Raw genomic sequence first — 23,916 nt, forward strand, 5'->3', positions numbered from 1 at the left:
GCATGAGAACACTTAGCAGAGCTGAGGGGGAGTCACTTGAATTTGGGATATCTATCCCTGTGGGACTGCCTCAGGAAGTTCCCGATGCCAGATCTACTCCCCCATTGGCTACGATGCTGAACAAGGTCCTCACGCATTTCACGGATGGCTTCCTGCAACGGTACATTGAAAGCATCATCTAACACAAATAGAAAAATTCAAGGACTCAAAAACTTGAAGCCTCCAATAGATAGAAATAAAGACACCTTCCTTTTTCCCCCTCATGATCTCTATGTTCAAATAAAATCACTTTCCCAAAAAATGGGAGTGTAGAAGCCAGGAATTGAAGTCATACCAGGAGAAGTCACCTCTTAGTTTCAACGTCACCTCAGTGGCTTCTTCAGCACACAAACACACTTCCCTGGCCAGTGTGCCTTGTCTCCCACGCCTCTTGGGATGGTTAACCCACATAGAGTCCTTCCCCACTGCATGTAAGTACTGCTTTGTGTAGACACCAGATGGAAGACACACCAGGTCTGCAGAAAGTCTAGAACAGCACCCACAGAGGACGCGAGATTCCTGGAAAGAGTTTGTAGGAATGAGATAAAGGAATTTTGGTAATTACCAAGTTTTCTTGAGGGTTTAAAAGAGGCAAAAAGAGGACAGGCTGAATAGGTTCAATAATTAAACATGAACTTGGGTGGATAGTCAGTAGTTGCTCCTCATGTGTGCTATCAGGACTCTCCTCCTCTTCTTGCAGAACTCCCATTGGTTTCTAGGTCTTCCCAACTAGACTGAGCTTCCTAAAAAGCAGGGACCACATCTTCTTTCCTGCTCCTTGCCCAGCAAGAGGAGAAATGGCCAGAAGGCAAAGGCTCTCTATGAGCACTGGTGGGTTTTGCAGACTAGGGCACAAAGCAAGGGAACTTTTTAACCTTTTTTCATAGTTTATATCATGGAGACCTTGGGAAAGCCCAATGGAAGCCACTCTCCTGAAAACCAGGAGGTGGTTCATAGTACCCCTGATTTGGAGGTAACTTGGCCTTCAAACTCCCTCCTGAAAAAATGGGTTTGCATAAATTCATGGTCAAGTTTCATCAGTAAAACAGCACACCAGGTTGAATAGTTGCCATCTTTACACATCCTTCAGGTACGCTGAACGGTCATCAGCTTTACCTTTATCCAACATCTGGAATGGGTGATATTTACTTATTCATTCATTCAACATGGATTGAGCATTTACTATACATAAGGACTGTCTGTCTGCTAGGGACACAAAGATTGAAGACGGGGGTACATGCCCCAAAGGCAGAGAGAAGGTAAATGGCTACATTAGAGTAAGAGAGGAGAACAGAAGTAGGCAAGTAAGTCAGGGTGAGAGTTCAGAAAATGTTATTGGGTATGGGGGCAGGGAGGGGAGTTTGTCCTGATGTGTCCCGACTTTCAGGAAAAGTGGGAACTGGCCAGATGGAAAGGGAGAGTTGGATGCTTATGGTAAAGTGAAGAATATGGCAAAGATTTAGAGATGCTCAAGAAACATCCAATGTTACCCACTGAAAAGATATTTAAGATTGAACAGCCATTTAATGCGCTGAGTAATGGCCCATTTCTGTACTACGGGTGTGATCCAATTCCTAGAAAAATAAGCATATGCATTATCAAAGTGTAATTTCCCCTGGCATTAAGCGGCTTCCATGCAGATTCCTTCCTAACAACAGAAAAGCAAAAGTTCCACAGTGTAGCAAGGGTGACTCACCTTTCATTTCTGCTCCTTCCAGCTCAAGTATGACATTTGCTTAAAAGATGAAACCAGCCCTATTCCAAATAAATGACATCTGGACAGCTCTTCAAGGATGAGGATTTTATTGGAATATAGGCACTTGGCAGAGTAAATGCATGGCTACAAAGTGTTTTGAGTTTATTTGCTTCAAATAGTGACCATAAAAATAAAACTACAGTATAGATTTATTTTTTTTTTGTGTTTCTTCATGAAGTTGCAGACTTCTGAAGCCAAACCCCCAAACCCAATTGTTTATGGAAAAGTACGGAGGCACAAGTTGCCAGCTTTTTCACCTAGTGAAACTGTGTTGTTAAGTCAGCAATGTCCTTCCCTTTCCCCATCTGAAACTGCTGTGTAGCACCTAACAGTCACTTTTTATAAGGAAGGAAAGTCGGGGAGAATAGTAAAACTCTCTGAAGTCATGGGCTCTGATCCCGAGAACTGCAAAACCAGCCTTGAGAATCTTTATAATCAAATATAGGTCAGACCTAAGAAACTGCTGTTCTTCACCTTCAGCCTCTTTATAAAGCTTTTGGAAAAACTGAAATCTTATCCTTATAGTCACAAGGGTAGTTTTTTTTTTCTTTCTTTCTTTTTTGGTTAGGAAAAAAATAGATAATGCAAGGCACTACTCTCTGTCCTCCAAACTACATAGGAAAAAATGACAAGCCAAGTTTTTTTCCAAGGAAAATATTTTCTTTGTGAAAGGTCAACAGTAACATAAATGGTTTAATGTCATCATTTTTGCCAAAAACCATGTCTTCGGATTTTAGGCATTTCTAATGCTTTGCCCATAGCAGAAAGCCCCCAGAGCAACACGTGGAGGCCTTTCACGCTGCTCACTGAGATCACAGTAGCCTGGCTCCCACCAGGAAGCCACCAAAGCAACACACAAACCAGAGTGAGCAGCAAGACAAACACCTGGAAGTTCTTCCCTTCAAACTGTTAACACGGTTACAGATTAATGCGCTTCTGTTTCCTGCTCCATCCTAGTATGTAACAAGCACTCTGCTTATTTGAGAGAACTTGAGAAGTGTGTAAAAGCAAAGTTCCTCGAATGCATTTTCCAGCACATCTTGCTACTTCGAGCCTCATCCTTGATGTATAAAAGAAGGGCATGGATACTGGTCCTTCCGACCCAGTCAAATGAATCCTCCTTTAGGGTTGGAAAGTTCTCAGCTTTTTAAAAGCGGGCGAGAAGTCCTGAGGTGAGCAAAGGGAAGAGGCTCTGGAGGGGGGCTGGCTGTGCCCTGGGACTGCACCCGCACGGGATCTCCTAGGGAGAGCGCAGTCTGTGGGGCTGGGCACTGCTCCTTTGGCTCCTTGCCTTACTGGGCGATGCTTCTGGCCATCTGGCTGTCAGCCCCTTGGACTTTGAACTTTATTGAAGGGAAGACTCACCAAGGGCAGAAAGCCTGCTTACAAACAGCTCCCTTCCTAACAGCAAGCCCCAAATAGCCCCTGCACAGCAGCGAGCAGGGTGTTCAGTTCCCACGTTTCCTGAGCAGGGTGACACGTGCCAGTTCCTGCACTAGGCGTCAGGGATATGAAAGGTACTGCACATGCAGGAAGCCATTACTCAGGGCTGTGGGCTTGCAGCAGGAAGCACATAGGATGACTAACCCCTAGGCTCTTTCCTTGAAGAGCGCTTCTGGGAGAGGCAGGAAGTAAACATTCAGCCAGGATGTGAGGGAGGGAGCCCAGGGTGGGCAGGGACCAAGGGAGGAGTGGCCTCTTGCCCTCCTCACCTGTGATGGGGTCACCCCTAGACAGGAGGGTCTAGCCACTCTAAGAGGAGCTGAAGCAATTCAACAGGAGACCATTCGGATACTATTATTCATCCTTTATGGGGAAGGGAAATATTTTAATTCTTGATTAAATGGCTGACCTGTGAAACCAATTCTCTGAAGAACTGATACAAATGTACTTGATGGGGATAATCAAAACAGCCTCTTAGGGCAATATGTTGAAATCTAATATTAAAAAGTCTCTGGAAGGAATCTTCAGGATGTAGTACTTGGGACAATCCGGCATTTTTTGAAGGACAACAGAACAAATCTTAATTTTTTGCAAGTAAGTCTATTCTATCTTGAACATTAATGGTTACAGACTATGCTCCATTTAGAAGATTTGGTATTCTCACAAATATTTCTATTTCCTTCCAAGAAGAAAGAACAGCAGCTTTTCCATGGTGTATCCCCAGTGGTTTTTAACTCACAGGAACTCAATTAACTTGCTGAACGACCAAATGATTTCTACTTTTTGGTAACATTTTTGGAACTTGATTATACAAACCTTGGCTTCTGTCTTTATTCATTCCTTTTTTAATTCATTTATTTTGTTCCCTTCTGTGAATGAGTCAGGATCATTTGAATGGAAAGAGAGAAAGCTGCTATGGTTTGACAATTGGCACTTGTTTTTCTTCTAGACTAAATTCTCATGGGTCTTTTAATTTGTATAAGACAAAGCACCTTACCTTTTCTTTTGTCATTACTATGCCTAATACTGTATGTAGCTGTTCAAATAATGTTTTGTTTAACTAGTAGGCTTTAAGCGCCATAATTTAGCTGAGTTCTTTGCACCGTCTATGGCTAATTTGAAATGCTTTCAGGCTTAAATACGCCCATGAGATTTCCTTGCCTCATCTGAATTTCCTTAAAAGGTGATTAACTGATAAGAATCAATAAGATTCATTAACAAGAAATTGATAGCAGAATTAGGAACAGGCCCAGACAAGATCACAACCTTCCTCCCTCAGTTTCTATCAGCTTCTCCAGAGACCACACAGGCATGGGCGGCCCCCTGGAGCTGCACATGGCAGGGGACACTAGGTTCCTGACCTTTCCTTCCTTGCAGACTGACTGAGGACAAATGCTGAAGAGGCTGTGAGCTTGACAGAGTACATGGTGAGGCTGGAGTTACAGTGTATATTTGTATTCTTACTCAAAATTTAAAAGCCTTAAAGAGCAAGTGGAAAACTGCACCCGTGCAATGTGAGAACACCAAGCCCTGAGCTCCCTCTCCTGGCTTGAGCTCTCTCTCACCCAGCCCTTTGGTGATGCCTATTAAAATGCTAAAGCAATCATTCCTGGTGGAGCCGTCCTGTCCCACAAAAGTCTGCCTCTGTGTTCACACCCTGCGTGTGTGACCTCTGGAAATAGTTCAGAATTTTTTGATAGCAACTCCTAAGCCTACCCATAACTAGAACCCTTTAACTGACTCTGTTCGAAGAAAGACTCTTGCCAGATTATCCCTCTCACTCCTCCGAGGGCTGCTCTGGGGCGCTCTCCTGACAAGCTTCCTGCTCCTTCCCGTCCTCTAGGCCCTGGGTGTGGGGGGCGCTCTCGACCACCCACGGACACTCATGAACGGGGGCAGCCTTAACCTCAGTAACACTTCCCACGGCTGGGGCTGTGCCGCTTTCCCCTCCCGTTGCTTCTCCTTCCTCAGAAACCTGGCTCTCTCTGGGGCAGCCGGGGTCAGAACCTACAGTGCCACCCTCCTGCAACACGGCCTCTCCTTCACGGGCCTCCGGCATGGAGGTCCCTGCTGACGGCTCCCTCTCCGGGGGCTCCAGGGCCTCTGCTGGCCCCTCCGCAGAGCCTGGACAGCTGGCCTCCTGGCTGATCTCTCCACGGGCTGGCTGAGACGCAGGGCTGCTGGCCTCTGGAGATGCCCCCGTGTCCACTCCGGGGACCTCAGCCTCTGGAAGGGGAGGTTGGGCCTCCCTCTCACGGACTGGGCTTTCCTCAGAGTTGTCCTGGGGGGCAGCTGCTGGACTGCCATCGGTGTGGATTGGGGGTTCCTCTTCTTCTTTTTCATTTTCTTGGGGAACCAGTGTCTCATCGGTGTCTGTTCCCATCCCCGGGGCTGACTCCGCTGGTCCATCGACTGTCACCGTCAACAGCTCTCTGAGCTCCTGCAGGGATCCAGAGGCAGCCATGGACTCGGGCTTCTCAGGGCTGGGTTCTCCATCCCCCGGTGGCTTTCCCGACTTGGGCTCTGCAGAAGGTGTGCTCAGGGCTCCTGCAGCGTCCTCTGCAGCCAGGTCATTGAGCACCTGCTCATCCCCACCTGGACGGGGGCTGGGCCCAGGGAGAGAAAGGCTTTCTCCTTCTGCCTCCGGCTGCTGGTGTTCCCCGGACTCCCGGGACACCTCGCTGCCACTCGGGGTCTCGCTGTCTGCAGCTTCCGGAGGGACAAGGGCAGACAGTCTCCTGGCAGGGCTGGCCTGGTTTGACCCCGGGGGGGTTTTAAGATCTGTTAAGCTGGACACGCTTTCACTGGGCAAGGCCAAATTGTCTTCAAATAAGTTGTGCTTCTTCAGAATCGCAGCCTCCTTTATCACTGAGATACACGGGAAAACACAACACAACCTTAGCACTCTGCTTGGCAAACCTGGATTTTCTCATTTTTATCCTGAAACCAAACTCCCCCCCGCCTTCCTCTCTGGATACCCACATTCTCAATTTCAAGCCCCGGCTTATGGCCATCCTCTCCCGGGTCCCCTTCCCTGATGACCAGTGACTACAAATGTCTCTCCAGACTCAACCCTGGCGGCATTTGTTCATTCATTTATTCAAACTGCAAATGTCTGTGGGGCATCGATCTGGAACCAGCACTGGGAATGCAGAGTGAATTAGAGACGGCCTCTGCTTCCGGAGGCTCAGTCTCCAGCAGCGTCTCACTCAGAGAGGGCCCTTCACATTGCCTGCTAATACGTGTAGCTCTGTGTGTCCACCTAGATTGGAATTCCTGCAGGGCAGGGGCAGCCTTTTTACCTCTGCTCTTTCTCAGAGTACATTCCTGAGTGTCTCCTAGGTGTTCAGTTCTGATCATGCATCTGACAGAGCCTCGTTGGCATGAAAATCTCTGCTCACGGAGACCAGCCTCGAAGCCTTGGGAGGGAGGCAAGACAGCAACAACAAAACAGTAGCAGCCGTTTCTGGCCACAGGCCTCCACTCCTGGCTGTGAGGGCTTTCGGTCCCAATAAGGCCACATTCCTGGGGGTGCCATCCCTATCAGAGGCAGTATAGATTTGTGTCTTTGGTATAATTTTTCATCAGGTCCCCATAGACTATTCTAATGAAATTAGAATATCGTGACCATTTTCTTATTTTTTTAAAAAATTATAGAATTTTATTTGAAAAACAGGGAAATACAGAAGACGTGGAATTTTTAAAGTGCATTGTGACAATTTCTTTTTTAAACATTTCTTTATAATTTCATTAAAAAACACACTTGGGGAAATACTGATATAATTAAGTTTTGATAGTTTTCTGTCCAAAGGAAAGGAGCCTTCTTCCAAATCACCCAGAGGTGGCTGTGATAGCTGCCTGTGGCCCTGACAGGGTCCTCCTTGGTGTGGACACCATGCCGGCCCCTTTACACTCCTCATCTCCTCAATCCCTGTGATTAGCTACTGTGACATGCATGGGCCTTGTGCACGGCCAGTTTTCTGTATGGAAGCATTTAGGGACACTCCAGGTCTCTGCCACGGAGACCAGATGCCTCCTAGGCCTGCAGTTTGATGGTGGCCCTCTCCAGCATATTTTTATCAAAGTGTCCCCATTTACACTCCAATTCCAGGCAAGCTCCGATTCCACAGCACACGGGGTGCCAGAGTCCTAGTAAGGCTCCCAGGGCACTGTGTCATCATACCACTCTGTGTCTTTTTCTGTCTGGCCTAGCGGAGGTGAGGAATGTGCTGAGCAAGCTTGGGTGGAGCCTGCGGCTGGAGCCAGCGCTGCCCTGCTCCGGGAGGGGCCCTGAGCCTCTGCCCACAGCTCTTTCCCCGGTTCCATCTGGCACGGTGCATGGAGACAGCTCTTCAGAAGAGACCCTCATTTAATCCCCCTAAGCCTCAATTTTCTCATCTGTTAATGGAAGCTTAACATCCCCATCTCCAGAGTTCATGTTTGTTGAGAGAGGATAATATCTGAAGGGCTAGCACACTGGGTGCCAAATCAGGGGTGCTCAGTCAAGGTCACCTCCTTCCTTCCCCACCCTCCTTGCTCTCTCTCTAATGCCAACTGTCTCTTCCCCTTTCTGAGTCTTCCTAAGTCCCACTTCAGAAGTGCTTCCATCTTCAGAGAGTTCCCTCCAGCGCCCCCGTAAGCCCTCTTACCTTTTAGAGCTTCATCAAGGAGGATCTGATATAAAATCTCCTCGTAGACATTTTCAACGTGGATCATGTTGGTGTGATCTGCAAAGATGAACTGCTCGTATTTCTGAAGCTCCTGAAGAGAGAGAAATAAGAGGATGAAGAGGAAAAGCCGTGCAGTGGGATTTCTGGTCTCAGGGAAGATACGGAAAGGGTGACTCCCACTTGTGATCCCCTCCTGGGAGTGGGAGGGAGGGAAGGACGAGGGTCATGTTGGCCCACAGGCAAAAGATGCTTAGATAACAGCTGAGTCCAGCCATCGTTGACTGTGTCCTCTCCCATCTGAGTCACTCTAGGCACGCAGGCACGTAGGCAGGGTTAACTGCCCAGGACAGGGTGGTGCTTGACCATGGGCAGTTCCAGTCCCTTCCCTCATCCTGGGCACACATCCTAGGTGCCTCAAGGGGAAAGACAGAAGAGATTTTTGGATCATCTCAAGACCTTGTCAGGCCTTGATAGAAAATAAGGGCCTGGGCTGCCTTATTTTCTATCAAATCTCATGTATTTCCTTTTTCCTTTTTCATTTAATGCCAACAGTATTTTATTGTATATATAAATATATTATATATAATATATGTTATCATATATTATACATAGTATACAATAAAATACATAGATTTTAAAAGTACAGTCCAATAATGTTAAATATATAAATATGCCCATGTAACCACAACCCAGATCAGGATGGAGGACACTTCCTTTGCCCCCAAGGCTCCTCCTTGGCCCCCCTCAAGCCCACAGCCCTCCAACAGAGAAGCACCATCTGACACTCATCATGATAGATTCCTATTTGCTTGTTCATGAATAAACCAAATTATATATTCATTTGTGTTTGCTTTTCGTATTTTTCCGTGTTTCTGCATGTATCTGTAGCTCATTCCTTTCCATCGATAAATAGCGTTTACCATCTGGATAAACTAAAATTATTTATCCATACTCCTCGGACATTGAGATTTTTCCACTTTTTGACTGTTGGAACTGCCATGTTATTGGTACATATTAATTATAGAAAATTATGGGTTTTGTTGGGACATATCCGTACATGCATAGTACATATTTTGATCATATGCACCCACCCCCACTGTTCTCTCCATGACAGTAGAATGTATTTTGACATATCGTACGTACATGGAGTATAACTTCCCAGTTTGGTGGTTGTACATGATGTGGAGCTACACTGGTTATGTATTCATATATGAACATAGGAAAGTCATGTCCGATTTATTCTACTGTCTTTCACATACCCATTCCCCCTCCCTTCCAATCTGGTGAACCTCCACTCTTCCCTCCCACAACCCCTCACCTGTTATGAGTCAGCATCCACCTATCAGAGAGAGCATTTGGCTTTTGGTTTTTTGGGATTGACTTATTTCACTTAGCATGATAGTTCCATCCATTTACCAGCAAATGCCACAATTTCATTCTTCTTTATGGATGAGTAATATTCTACTGTGTATATGTACCACATTTCTTTATCCATTCATCATAGCGTGAATAGCCAGAACCATCAGTGCAAAGATTGCTGAGAAGCGGGATAACTGGGTTCCATTCCAAGTTTTCTGAGGAATCTTCATACTGCTTTCCAGAGTGGTTGCACCAATTGCAGTCCCACCAGCAATGTATGAGTGCATTGCCTCTTTCCCCATATCCTGGCCAACATTTATTGTTACTTGTTTTTTTTGTTGTTGTTGTTTGTTACTCAGGATTGAACCCAGGGGTGCTTAACCACTGAGCTACATCTCCATCCCTTTTTATATTTTATTTAGAGACAGGATAGAGCTATAGTAACAAAAATAGCATGGTATTTCCAGTTGCTTAGGGCTTTGCTAAGTTGCTGAGACTCTTGGCTTTGAACTCGTGATCCTCCTGCCTCGGCCTCCCGAGCCACTGGGATTACAGTTGTGTACCACCATGCCTAGCTATTACTTTTATTCTTAATAATTGCCATTATGACTGGAGTGAGATGAAATCTCAGTGTAGTTTTAATTTTTTAAAATATTTATTTATTTCTAAGTTTTAGGTGGACATAATATCTTTATTTTACATTTATGTGGTGCTGAGGATAGAACCCAGGGCCTCATGCATGCTAGGCGAGCGTGCTACCACTGAGGCACAGCCCCAGCCCTCAGCGTAGTTTTAAGTTGCATTTCTCTAATTGCTAGAGATATTGAACCATTTTCTCCTATTTTTGTTCACTGACTGTATTTCTTCTTTGTGAAGTACCTGTTCAGTTCCTGGCCCATTTATTGATTGGGTTACTTGGTGTTAAGTTTTTTGGGTTCTTTGTATATCCTGGAGATCAATGCTCTATCTGAAGTGCAGGTGGCAAAGATCTTCTCCCATTGTGTAGGCTCTCTCTTCACGATTTGATTGTTTCCTTTGCTGTGAAGAAGCTTTTAGTTTGATACCATCCCATTTATTGATTCTTGATTTTATTCCTTACACTTTAGTAGTCTTGTTGAGGAAGTTAACTCCTAAGCTGACATGAAGGAGATTTGGGCCGACTTTTTCTTCTATTAGGCACAGAGTCTCTGGTCTAATGCCTAGGTCCTTTATCCACTTTTGAGTTTTGTACAGGGATCGAGATAAGGGTCTAATTTCATTTTATTACATATGGATTTCGGGTTTTCTGGCACCATTTGTTGAAGAGGCTATCTTTTCTCCAAGATATGTTTATGGAGCCTTTGTCTAGTATAACTGTATTTGTGTGGGTTTGTCTCTGTATCTTTATTCTATACCATTGGTCTTCATGTCTGTTTTGGTGCCAACACCATGCTTTTTTTTTGATACTATACCTCTCTAGTATAATTAATTTAAGATCTGGTGTTGTGATGCCTCCTGCTTCACTTTTCTTGATGAGGATTGTTTTGGCTATTCTGGGCCTCTTATTTTTTCCAAACAAATTTCATGACTGCTTTTTCTATTTCTGTGAATAACATCATTAGAAACGTATAGGAACTGCATTATATCTGAATAGTGCTTTTGGTAGCATGGCCATTTTGATATGTTCCAATATTAATTCTGCCTATCCAAGAACACGGGAGATCTTTCCATCTTCTAAGGTCTTCTTCAATTTCTTTTTCTTTCTTTCTTTCTTTTTGGTGCCAAGTATTGAACTTGGGGGCACTTGACCACTGAGCCACATCCTCTGCCCTATTTTGTATTTTATTTAGAGACAGGGTCTCACTGAGTTGCTCAGTGCCTCGCTGTTGCTGAATCTGGCTTTGAACTCGTGATCCTCCTGCCTCAGCCTCCAGAGCCATCTTCTTCAATTTCTTTCTTTAGTTGAATAGGGGTTTTTTTGAGGCCTTAAGGACTTTATTTATCTTGGGTCTATACCTAGAAGTGAGGTTTGTGGGTCATGAGGTAGACATAGCTATAACTTTATAAGACCCCTTTTCTGGCTGAAGAGTCATGTAAGGATTATTCAAAAACATTCTCCCCCATTCTTCCAACTGACCCTGACATTTACTAATTCCTTCTAAGATAGCCCAAGCATGATGCCAAATCCCTTAGCCTTTTCTGCTGTCTAAGGATTTCCCAGTGGCTGCCTGTGATCAGCACAAGGACAGGGCAGGGGTCATCGTGTACCAAATCATGTTCCAGTGACCAAGTCAGCAAGCTTTGCACTGATGGTTCTGGCTCTTAGAGAACTGGAGTGGGATTTGATGCCTTCAGCAAGTGAGTGGAATCACAACATTCAAACAGATTTCAGTGCTAAGACTTGGGGGTGCTGTGGTCCAGGGTTGTATTGCCAGTAGGGATCCAGTAGGGATCCTGGAGTTCACAGTGTAGAGGCAGTAGGGGTCCAGTAGGGATCCCTTGATACCCACCTGAGAGGAAACCCAAAGGCTTGGAGAGACATGCGCTTCAGTGACTTCTAGACAGTTTATGAGACCAGGCAGATGGGCAGATTACTGCCCAGGAGACTGGACACTGTCCTGAATGTACCACTGGCTCCTGGGTAAGCCATGTCACCACTCTGAACCTCTGTCTTTTCCTCTGCTAAACGAGGGACAGAGGTTCATGCGTGGAACACCGTTTCTTCTTCCCTTCCTCTGTCATTCATCCCTGAGGACCAACTGAAGGCACGACTCTGCCAAGTCCTCCCTGATCCTAAAAGCAGGGTCCAGCACAGTCCCAGGAATCCTCCTGCATGGGGCCACTGTTGTGCTCCCCGTGCGGCATCCCACGTGGCTGTCACCTGCCTCTACACTGTGAACTCCAGGACAGCAGGGACACTGCTGGGGCACAATGCCTCGATCGTATTTGATGCGTTTTAATACGTGGTGACTGAATAAATAGACCTTTAAAGTTTCAACCAACAGAATAATTCTGTGAGAAGGAATAATGGAGGGACATTTGTACTGCTGTGACATGCCCAGTTTTACAAAACAGGTCTTCTATATTGAATTGATTGAACTTCATCATATGCTTAATTCTCTGAACCAATTAAATTGGAATCCTGGGGATGAGTCTTGGGAATGTTTTTTTTTTTTTTTTCCCAAAGTTCCCCAGGTTCTTCTAACAGCAGCTAGGATAGGGTTGAGTGCCACAGAACTAGGAAGTTCCCAAGAACCAAGGCAAACACGTGACAGTAAAATAAAGACTCCTATGAAGCAGATAATCCCCAGATTTACCCATTCTGTAAATACAAAGCTTTGAAAGCTCATGACACTGACATGACTTGGAGTCACCGGCTCTTCTGAAAGCAGTGTCAATTGCAGATTCAATTGCAGGTCTCTGTGGACTGGACCCAGCTCACTCTGCTGAGGCTCGGAAGCAAGGTATAGACAGGAAGGGGAACCGTCTTTGCCCTGCCCTTGTCTGGGAGGAGGTGGCTCTGAGACCTCCAAACTGCCTTAGGGACTGAAAAAGAGAAGTCCAACTGCAGGCACGTTTAGAGGTGGACTCAGTGGTGGGCTGGGCGACGGCACTTTCTGCACATAAGGCCAAGGGACAGTCATGTAGGCCAACTCTTTCCCCTTTAGCTTAATCAAATGCTTTTCTACTAAAAAAATACGCCCCCAGAAATAAATGCCAATACTAGATACACCAACGACTAGCTGAAGGAAAATGGCATTTACAGAATATAAAAGTGACCAAAGAAAATTCCACAGTGAAATAAACTCACAGATGAATTTTAATGTGTCATTGCTTGGAGACTCTCCAAGCTGCCAAAAAGCCCTTTTTGGGATAAAGAAGTTCTTGAATCTTTACTCCAAGAGGGAGCAGGCCTTGCCAATGCCCTAGCTTGCAAGTCATTCTTAAAATGCAGAAGTGTGACAGGCGAACAGCTTCAGGGAACCCACCATGGTTCAGGCGAGTGTGGACTGTTTAAACTCGGGTGGGAACGTGCACTGTGACTTTGGGCTTGTTGCTTAACCTCTCAGATTTCCTCATTTACACAATGAGGATATAAACAGGACCTCCTCAAAGGGCTATTGTGAAATTTCTTGCAATAATCCACTTTGTTTAAGCATCGTAAGCATTCATCAAGTGTTAAGGGTATCATTCTAGTCTTCTCAGTCTTAAGAAAGATACTACAAAATATTATTGGCTACATTTTAAAAAGATGAATTCTAGACCAAAAGAGGAGAAGTGACTGGCCCAGGGCCCAAGGGCAGATACATGCAGGATCTGGGACTTGAACCCTGGTTCTGAACCAGCCCTAAGACTCCACTTGCCCACTACTCTTCCCCTCAGACCAAGTCACACCTCTGTGATCATGGCTATCCTTGTGTGCCGGCTGTGTGCAGCACATTTACACAATGTCATTGATTTCAGTAAGCAAACATTACTGGATGTAACAGAACAAATACCCTACTGTAATCATGTTGCTGGAGATTTTCTGGATGTTGAAGTCAAGTTTCGGAGCACATGTTGGACTTATGAGCCGTGCTATAATAGGGAACACCTGCTCCCCTTAGGCATTCAGTGCCAACCCTTAGCTTGGCTCAAGTTCAGATAATTACCCTTTGAGATTTCCTCTAGTTCAGGGGTCAGCAAATCCCGGCAGCTTCCTGTTTTTGTAAATAAAGCTTATTGGAACACAGACTTAGATCTGTCTGTGCGCCGTCTCTGGCTGCTTTGGTGCCACAACCGCAGAGTTGAGCAGTCACAACAGAAGTGGTAAAATGGCCCATGAAGCTCAAACTATTTACTGTTTATAAAAAAGTGTGCCAACCCCTCCCCAGGCCCAGTCAGATGTTTGCAGGTACAGAGCAGCGAAAGAGCTCATTTGAACTTCAGAGGCAATAAGAGCAGGCTCTTTAGGGTGACCCATTGGCTTACTGGTTTGCACGTGGATGCCAGTGCCTTCTGCATGGTGGGAAGTGTGATCTGAACCAGCGCCTCCTGAAAGATCTTCTTCCGGATGGTGCTGCTGTCATAATCATATTGCTGTCAAGGCAGAAACATATGTTAAACAGGAGCACCACAATCTGTTAACTTTCCCTTAAACAAAAAACTCAAGACGCCCACGTCATCTCCCTTCCCCAACCCAAACTTCTGAGGACTCTTGCATTTCAAGGTCTCAGAGATCTTTCTGTGTCATTCCTGCATATACTCTAGGTGCAGGTTGTGATGGAATGACCCCTCTCACCATCCCCTCTGACAGATATGGAAACTGAGGCAAGGTCAAAACAGAGAGGTGCCATCCGTGTTATCAAGCAGTTGGAGATGGAAGTAGAGGGTGAGTGTGCACCTCATCACCCCGTCTGGGTGGGCCCCTGGGAGTCACGGTTGACTATTGCATTACACTCTGTTCTGCAGGCAGGGTCAGTGTGTCGCAATGATTCGCACAGAGAAGAGAGGGCCTGGTTCATAGCACCCTCAACACTGAGACCTATCAACCAAAGAAATTCAATATCTAGAACAAGAAGGATGACGGTTCTCTCTGTTCTGAATTGAGTACCCACACCTGGAGCCCAGGATTTGATTTTCGATGTCACTTCAAGGTGATCACAGACAATGTAGAGAACAGTCACAGGCATATGAGCAGAATGGTCAGGCCAACTGAAGGATAGTTAGGTGAGGGCATTTATCAAGTATGATGGGAGCACTTGATAGTGGCACTATCTTTCAGGTCGATTGCAAGTGCATTATTATTATTTGTATTATCATGTTTTCATTGTTTTTATCATTGTTTTTAATTGCAATGATTTGGTTGCTAGTTTCCTCTGGTCTATGAGACATCAAGAGCAGGTCTAAAATCCAAGGACCTCCTCCAGGCTTTGACCTTCCGAGAGCAATGTTTAGGGGAAACAGCAGGTGGTAGAAAATTAGCAGATCACCACTGACTAGCTGATTGAGCTTTGGTAAAAAAAAAAAAAATCACTTAAGCTTTTTGAGGATCCATTTCCTCATCTGTATATTGGGGATACATTCTAATCATCTCACAACTTCCTGTGAGAATCAAACGAAACAGCCTAGGTGTTTTTAAAAAGCTTTAACAATAACTGTAGTAACTATATTTATACAAATTCCTATTATTGCAACCATTTACTCTGCACTCACATGTGAAGCCAGTTTAAAACAATTTTATTTGGCAGATAGCTCTTCCTTGCGATTCCTTTGCCTTCAGATTTTGATTTTTCTTAAAAATGCTGGCTGATTTTATGGATTTTACTATGTTGTAAACTCTTTAAAGAGAGAATCTGTGCCTTGTCTGTTTTTATATATTATACAATACCTGTCACAGTGCTTGTGGGGACAGCCAATTACATTTGTCAAGTTCGACTGCTGTGAAAGTAAGCTTAGTTACAACTAAGCGGTGGGTAAGGATGCTTAGTAGCTGTAGTCCCTAAAGTGTCCACTAGATGGCAGAAGAGGCATGAAAGCCACTGGGGGGAATTGCTGCTGGATGACAGTCACGGGGAGAAGAAGGAGAGGGGAAGAGCAGATTGAAAGGGAGGACAAGGTATTTTCGCCTAACAAAAGAAACAGGGGCTTTTTTGTTTTATGCTTCCACAGATGAGAAAAAGCCTTTACCTTTAGGACTCGGAGCTTGACCTTCTCAATGGCAGCTGCAATTTTGGAGGCATCTCCTTGGAGATGTGGGGAAAGCAACTGCTCAAAAGTGAACACTGCATTTTGCATGAGCTAGAAACCAGAACAACACAGAAACAGAACAAGTGAGAGGCTGGGATGACCACCCAGCGGTGACCATCTGGGCTTGGAGAGAAGTCCCAAGAGCCCACAGAGTCCTGCTGTTCTGGGAGGTGACCCAGGGCAACCAGTTCTCATCCACTACCTGGGCTGTGAGACCAACAGCCACATGGCTACAGGGCAATCAGTAAGAGGTTAGGAGGGACGTATGCAGATCTGCATGCATGTATATATATATATTTTTCCTCATCTGTTTCCCATCGTCCCTCATCTAGAAAGCCCAGGGCTGTGGGACTGAGATGCCCCTCCTCCATGCTCTGGTGCTGCAACCACAGATTGACAAGATGAGGTGGGAGCCTTTGCCAACCATTTACGGGCTGCACCTCCAGGCTTAGGCGGACATCAACTACTCCACAGCACATCTCTCTGCTTCCCATCCTACCACCTCACACCCTTCCTTTCTCTGCAAGGCTGGGAAGGGAGAGAGGGTGAGGTCAGGAAACAGAGACGGTTCAGATAGATGTATTATTCTCTACAGTTGTACCTGTATCCAGTGCTCAGGGGTGCACTCTTATCTAGACTGCTGTTAAACTGTTGTCCAGTTTTGTTCCCAGCCCATCTTTAATCCCTCATGACTCAGAGGTTAGGTAATAAGATATATTGATGAATCCTACCCATAACTGTTAAAAACAAACAAACAAACAAAAAAACGCTCCTTTCTTTCCCATGTCTGGGATTGATCCCACACCATTCAACCCATTTTCAACACTGCAGTGAACTTATCTAAGAATTTGTGTCACTACTGAACTGTGAAGTGGGATCTGGCACAATGTCCAGCCTAATGTAAGCTTGCCCCAAAATATCTGTGAAACAGAATAGTGTCTGATTACACCTGTCTTCATTTAGGAATACTGTAATATGGAAAGAGTTTGGTATTCATTTCTGTTCCTGGGGACAAAAAAAAAATTCCTTGCGGGTAAAAAAAAGAGAGAGAGAATCTATCAATAGACACAAGAAATTCAAATATGAAGTCATGATTGATTGACTGGCTTACTCTTAATCAGATTAGGAAATTAACTTAAGCCAGTAGTTCTCAATCCCGGCTGTGTATTAGAAAGAGTGGGAAGGCAGGCAGGGGAAGCTCTTTTAAAAATTTTACATATATATAAATTATAAATATTCACATATATAAATTAATATTTATGGTTATCACATATATAAAATATCTGTCCACCTACTTATATACGTCAATATATATTCAGAATCACTGGGGATGAGGTGGAGACATCAATATGTCTTAAAATCTCCCCAGAAGTGTCTAAAGTGCAGGCCAAGCAAGATGAAAAGCACCGAGCAACCAGGTAATAACCAATGAATGCTACTCCAGTCCCTCAGGTATTCCTTCTCTGTGATGCTCATCAACATAGATGGAAGGAGAAGCCCTGTGAAGGACAGAGTGTGTCTTCAGTCAACAGGACGCAGGAATCGTGCCCATTTGCCTGCGTAGCACCAGTACCCGCTTGCCTGCCAGCACCTTTCTCTGGCCCCTCTCCGTCCTCATGAACCAGGGCTGCCCTGCGGCTCCCACCTCCTGCATGTCGTTCTGTGTCCTCTGGACCACCAGATCCACGTGGGGGCATCGGAAGCGGCTCTGGAGTTCCTGCAGGCGCTCTGGGAGCAGGTTGACTTTCGTGTAACAAGGTTCCATCTTCACAGAATCCAGAGGAAGATTCATAAGCTGGTCTAGATGCTGCGTTTCAGTGGAGAGAAAAATGAGTACCTTCAGGCTGGAGCCCTATTTCATACATGTCATCCAGTTAGAGTGAGTCACTACTCAGACCTGGGACGTTTCCAGCTGCTTTGTTTTCATTCTTCAGTGGGTCCCTTGGGCCACTCTATTGCTGGGACAGAAACCCATGTCAGAAACAACCGGGTGACAGGAAGACACAGGGGTGCCTGCAGGGGGACTCCAAGTTCCCACTTCAAAGCTCAAGAACCAGGCAGGCTCGCTCTTTGGCAAGTGGAATGGGCAAGACTTTCGTAAAGGAGTGACAGCCCTCTCCTACACCCCAGGGAGACTAGGATGCTCCCTGGACTCCCAGACTCAGGGAGGGAAGCAGGCTTCCTCACACCCCTCCAAGGCTCTGCAGGGCGCACAGGGCTTCCCTCTGCAGAAGGCCACCCTAAGGTGCTCGTGATGGAGAGGGGGGAGAGGAAGAGGGTTGGCAGCAGACACCCAGCTTTGAAAGCTGGGGTCTCTCCTCCTCAGTTTGCACAACTGCCACCTTTAATCAGTGAGGCCACAGGGCTTCTTCCAGCCAGAGCCCAGCTGCTGAACCCCCAGGATTGTCAACACACTCTCACGTGCAAATGTTGCCGCAACGGAAGCATTCTATCTTCAAAGTTTATTTTAAAATATTTTTTAAACTGAAGAATGGACGCTTAATATAAAAAAGGAGACTAGGTGGAGAAGAAGACAGAGAGAAGGTTGCTGAGAATCAGGACTCCAGGGAGAGAGGCAGGTTGAACCTCGGGAATACAGGACGCAGCGTCTGTCAGGAAGTGTCCAAGGGCCATTCCCGTTGTTCTTCAAAGGGAAAAATTACTCTCTTTAAGAAGCAAATTATGGACTGGTTCACTGAAGTGGAATTAATGATCAGAAGCACAGTCGAATTTGACCCTTGTTGTGTGATTAAGGAATGTGTCACTTAAAAAAAATATATGTCAATTATTTAAGCAGGCAGGGGAGGAAAAAACGGGTTGTCACTTTGCTCTTCTTAAATCGTCAAAGTTCAAACAGGCAATAACACCTATCACTGACGGCAATGTGGGGGAGAAAGCCCCTGCCATATACAACTAGTGGAATGTAAAATTTAAACATTTTTTAAAAAGTACAATGAAAACATCTATTAACATGAGAAATATACCTTTCAATCCAGGAATCTATCCCACAGAAATAAAAACATCATATATAAGGATATATGTACAGGTAATTTATTGTAGCTTTGTTCATGGTGCCAGCAATATTGGGATGATTGAATAAATCATGGTGCTTTCATATAGGAAATATTATGCAGCCATCACAAGGAATGATTTAGAGCTAGAATGGTTACCGTGGAAACAGTTTCATGAAGTATTTTTGAATGAGAAAACTGATAAGCAGTGCCGTGTAGGAAATATAATGCCACTTTTCTAAAAGCAAATCATAAGAAAATAGCTTATGAATATGCATGTTTATATACTATATAAGCATGGGGAAAGTACAGGGTAGCACCTGCTAAGTCAGTGACACTAGTTATTTAAGAGGAGGTGGATGGGGTTCGGGAGGAAGGGGAGTAAAGGCAAATTTTAAAAACACCGGCTGCAAGGAAAACCTCAAAGGGTTTACAAAACAGTCTTATTTTATCAAGAGCTACACACGTTTGAAGGTTCCCAACACAATGATATGGCTAATGTTTCAGGAGGTGGAAATGCTAATTATTCCGATTTTGATACTTATGTACTATATATATGTATCAAATTATCACACTGTATACCATAAATATGTACAATTGAAAAAAATCGCTATTAGCTTTTGATGATGGAAGGAAGAAAGGAGGGAGAGAGGAAGGAAAAGATTCAGAATTAAATCATCTGGTCTAATCTACTGACTTGTTGGGATGTTCATCACGATATGTCAAGTAGAAAACCAAGGTGCCAAGTTACGTACACGCCAATTATTCTCAATTTTAGGGTACACCATATCCTCTGGAAGTCTTGCTGAAACAAGATATCAGGGTCCCTTCCCCAGAGTTCCTGACATGATGAGGGGCCTGAGGATTTGCATTTTTAACAACCAGGTGATAATGACATGCTGGTCCAGGGACCCCACTTTGAAAGACCCCATTCTATATCCCGAGTGTATAGTTTCGAAAATAAAAGGATCAAAGAAAGTTCTTTCAATGAGGGTATATGCTTATATATTTGGAAGAACAAAGAAAAAACCCACAGGAAAACACATGGAGCTACTTATATTACTAATTCAGGGAGTGGGAATGAAGGTGGCTAGGAGTTGGGCGTGGACTGGATTTGTGAGTATCAGTGATGATGATTAATTTTGCCTGTGAATATTGTGCATATATGAACTGAGTATACTCTTTCACTTATACAAACATTATTATTTTTGCAACTGAACATCTTTAGTGAAGAAAATTAGGTGAATGGATGGATGTGTGAATGGGCAAATGAATGAGGTGGCTGGATGGGTGGGAGAGAGGCCAGATGAGTGGATGGGAGGGCAGAGGAGAGGGAGGAGAGAGAAAAGGAGGCGGGTGGGCAGATGAAGCACGTGGAGAGGGCAGCCCCAGCAGCCCAGCTGCCCACAGCTCCTCCGCTTGCCATCTTACCTGCTTTAGCTGGGCGCTGTCTTTGGTGGTGCGGAAGCTCTGGCTGAGTTCATCCACTTCTTTTTCAAAGAGCGAGCGCACCTCACTGAACCCTGAGCTCACTGGCCCCATGAGCTCCTCCAGAATGGAGGCCAGGAAAGGCTGCACACTCTCCCCACAGCTCTTCTCTGCGGGTTGGGCCACCAATGCTGCGGTAGGAAATAGCCAAAAAAAGTGTGACTTCGGGTAAAATTGGATCCAGGGCACTGGGGCCAGGTCAGGGCTGGACGGTGCCCCATGGAACCACCCAGCAGCCTAGGCAGGTTCAAATGGGCCAGACAGATGGGCACCAGGGTCCAGTGCCAGGGCTCATCAGAACGGGAACCAATGGCTGCTCTGAGAAGCCACGCAAACAGACGCTCTGCCCTCCTGAGTTTCCTCTGCCTGGTTTCTTTCTCTTTTGCTTGGTTTCTGTGAACACGCAAAACCTAATACTAAGAAGAAAATGTTGGGGACCCGCCTGCTCCTATCCATCATCATTCTCATACATGCAGGTTATTTTTCTATAAACATAATTTATTATTTTATAATTTATATATTCATTTCTTTAAGAGAACGAATGTAATTCCATCACCTGCCCCGCACCCACAAACTTTTTAAGGACAATCTTTTCTCTGTCAAATGGAACAAACTTGCATTCAGTTTGCCAAGACGCTTTCTGTCCCCATTCACAATTAAAGCAAATCCAAACAAGACCACAATATTTTAGCAACAGATATGTACAGAGAACAGAAAATCACAAAGAGGGATTTTTAAAAATGTTGCCATAATTCCTCTCCCCAGAGACAAATACCCGCTTTGACTTGGAGGAGGAAGACCAGGGGTCTGGGTGCGACAGAGCAGGGCAGGGGAGCCTGTGGCAGCCAGCACAGGGGGATTCTCAGGATCAGGCAGCTTCAGAAGCACTGAGGTAGGGGACAGGGCTGAGCCTGCTCTGCGGAGCTGGACAGGTCACAAGCCTTGACACAGCATCCCAGAACTCAAGGGAAGCTCAAGCCCCCAGAGCATCCCACCTCCATGTTATAGATGGGGAAAAAAGAGGCCTGGCAGTGATGGGTGACTCAGCCAAGGTCACGTCCCAATTTGCGAAAGTGACATTAAATTCAAGGGTGTTTTTAAAGTTCTTATTGGCAAAGAACTTGCTTATGGGGAGATGAATGGTTTTGGTTTACAGAAATAAGTCAGAGTCATGGAGGATCAAATGGGTCCTTTGATTCTGAGAGTCTTAGATGAATAGTACTAAAAATATTTGGGATGTAAACTATTAAACAGGCCTTGGAATGACTAGGAAAAAAACCATTTTGGTTTTATGGTTCAAATATGAAACAATCTATGCCTGGTAAAAATGACTTGTTTTGATATTAAAATGCAAAACTGTTTGCCAGGAGAATAAATTAATTATTAGTTAATTAAGTGTGAGAGGAACTACTTGAAAAGAATCTAATTGAAAATTTGGAATAATCCTGCAACGTGAGGTCGTGATTCGGCAGAGCTGGCCGACTTCCCCTGGAGCCTGGGGTGGACAAGGCTTGGGAGGGTGGGCGTGGCGGGGGATGCTCCTCAGGGCACTTGCTCCGGCCTCCTGTTAGCCGCAGGGTGCTCCAGCCAGCTCTCCTGCCTTCTTTCACCCCTGTTTTACCTGGGCCTTCCTTCTTCCATTTTTACTCATAAACATCCTTCTCATGTCCTCAAGGCCCAGATCAAATGCCACCCATCGGGGACAGCCTAATGCCCTGGTACCACCTGAACTATGATCTTCAGGTGACAGCTTCCTGAACTACGGTCTTCAGGTGTCTTCTCATGGGCTGCTTGAACTCCATGTCCCACACTTGGATGCTCTGCTATTTTCTCAAGCATGCAAAGATGCGGTTGTGACGAATACCGTGTTGTGACATGTTAATTCAAAAGGCTTGCTCAGGGGAGGACAACTGTCACAAAGCCCTGAGGGGACCATGGAGCCAAAAGGAAGGGTTCAGAGCCAGACTGCCACTCACTAGCTGGGCAAGTTCCTTAATCTCTGCCTCAGTTTTCTTATCTGTACCATGGAGCTCATAAAAGTCATTCCTTCCTGGGGTTATGATGAGGATTAAATGGGTTTACGATTTGAAAAGTGCCTAGAACGGAGGAGGAGCCCTGGAAGCCTGCAGTTCCTTCTAACTCTTACTGTACCTGTTGGCATTATCATTCTTTCTAATTGCCCAACACTCAAACAGCACCCTCCTTAGGATGCACCCGCACAGTTTTCTGAAGTTGAAATGGGATCCTGACTGGGAACCACTAAGCTTTGTTCCAACCTCTCAGGGCTTCTCCCATATTCTTCCTTCTGTCTCGGTATCTGTGACAAGAAGATATTCATCTTCTTACCCGGAAAATCGTGTTGTCTTTTAATTCTCACAGCCCCTGGACTCAGCAGAAGCAGAATAAATGCTGAAGAAATGAAAAGACAGCTGCGGAGCAGAGCTCAAGTGCACAGAGCCCTGCTCACCACTCCCACAGTCGTTGTTGTGGTTGTTTGAAATCCAAGGCCCCTTATCAATGCAGCCTGAGATTTCTCTCTTTGTTTAAAGGTAGGAAACCAGAGGTCTGGTTAAAATGTGCTTCCGATATTTTGTTTTAAAAAGACTTCAGGGTTTACTTCTTTTTAAAATTTTTTTTCTTTTTTTTTTTTTCTAATTTTTTGGGGAGTGCTTAACCACTGAACCACTTTCCAGCCCTTTTAAATATTTTCTTTAGAGACAGGGTCTCAGTGAGTTGCTGAGGGCCTCACTAAGTTGCTGAGGCTGACTTTGAACTTGCAATCCTTCTGCCTCAGCCTCCCACACCTCTGGGATTCCAGGTGTACTCCATTATGCCCAGCTTTTTAAGGTTTCTTTTAGGAAACAACTAATAGTCCAGGGTGGAATCTTTTTCCAGTGTATGAGAACACACAGAGCCACAGATTTAGATGGGAGAATGTTTTGAGCCATGGGAATGTCTGTGGTTGGGCCCAGCGCAGCCCCAGAGGGCAGAGAGTTGGTGCAGGAGCTGGTGTTGGCAGTTTGAAGCTGTGCAGAGTGTTTCAACGTACAGTCAACCCTAGATCATTGCGCTCATGGAGCAATGAGACCTGGATGACAGCAATCGGACAGCGCTCTGGAGTTGCTCTGCCTCTGGCTTTGGAAGGCACAGTGTGAACAGACCCAGACAGACACCACGCACTCGTGGTGTTAGGCCTTCTCTCATCTTCTCTCAGGCAGGACCTGTTCTGAGAGCCCAGAAGCAAGCTGAGCTGCAGTAGGAAGAGGGCCTGAACTGCACAGGAGAATCCCCCAACCGGACAATCCCATCAGACTGCACGCCTTGGAGTCCAGGAACTGGGGCCTCCGTGTGCATTGACAAAGCTCCACCGAGCTCAGGAGGCGGGTGGTAAACATTTTTTAATAAGCCAATGATATCTGAGAACTAACTATCTAAAAAGATT

The 23,916-nt window shown here is 45.3% G+C and overlaps 1 protein-coding gene across 1 annotated transcript in view; it reads right to left on the reverse strand.

Moving 5' to 3' along the window:
- Positions 1 to 1,825: 1,825 nt before the first annotated feature.
- Niban1 (niban apoptosis regulator 1) overlaps positions 1,826 to 23,916 on the reverse strand; it is a 140,306-nt gene continuing 118,215 nt past the window's right edge. The window contains exons 9-14 of the mRNA XM_005319693.5: positions 20,418 to 20,605; positions 17,621 to 17,782; positions 15,916 to 16,026; positions 14,218 to 14,325; positions 7,888 to 7,999; positions 1,826 to 6,106 (exon numbers count right to left, since the gene is read on the reverse strand). Of these exons, the coding sequence (XP_005319750.2) occupies positions 5,016 to 6,106; positions 7,888 to 7,999; positions 14,218 to 14,325; positions 15,916 to 16,026; positions 17,621 to 17,782; positions 20,418 to 20,605 (1,772 nt within the window). The 3' untranslated portion in view covers positions 1,826 to 5,015. The remainder of the gene's footprint in view (positions 6,107 to 7,887; positions 8,000 to 14,217; positions 14,326 to 15,915; positions 16,027 to 17,620; positions 17,783 to 20,417; positions 20,606 to 23,916) is intronic.

This window comes from Ictidomys tridecemlineatus, chromosome 10, assembly GCF_052094955.1.
Source record: "Ictidomys tridecemlineatus isolate mIctTri1 chromosome 10, mIctTri1.hap1, whole genome shotgun sequence".
In the NCBI taxonomy this organism is placed as follows: Eukaryota; Metazoa; Chordata; class Mammalia; order Rodentia; family Sciuridae; genus Ictidomys; species Ictidomys tridecemlineatus.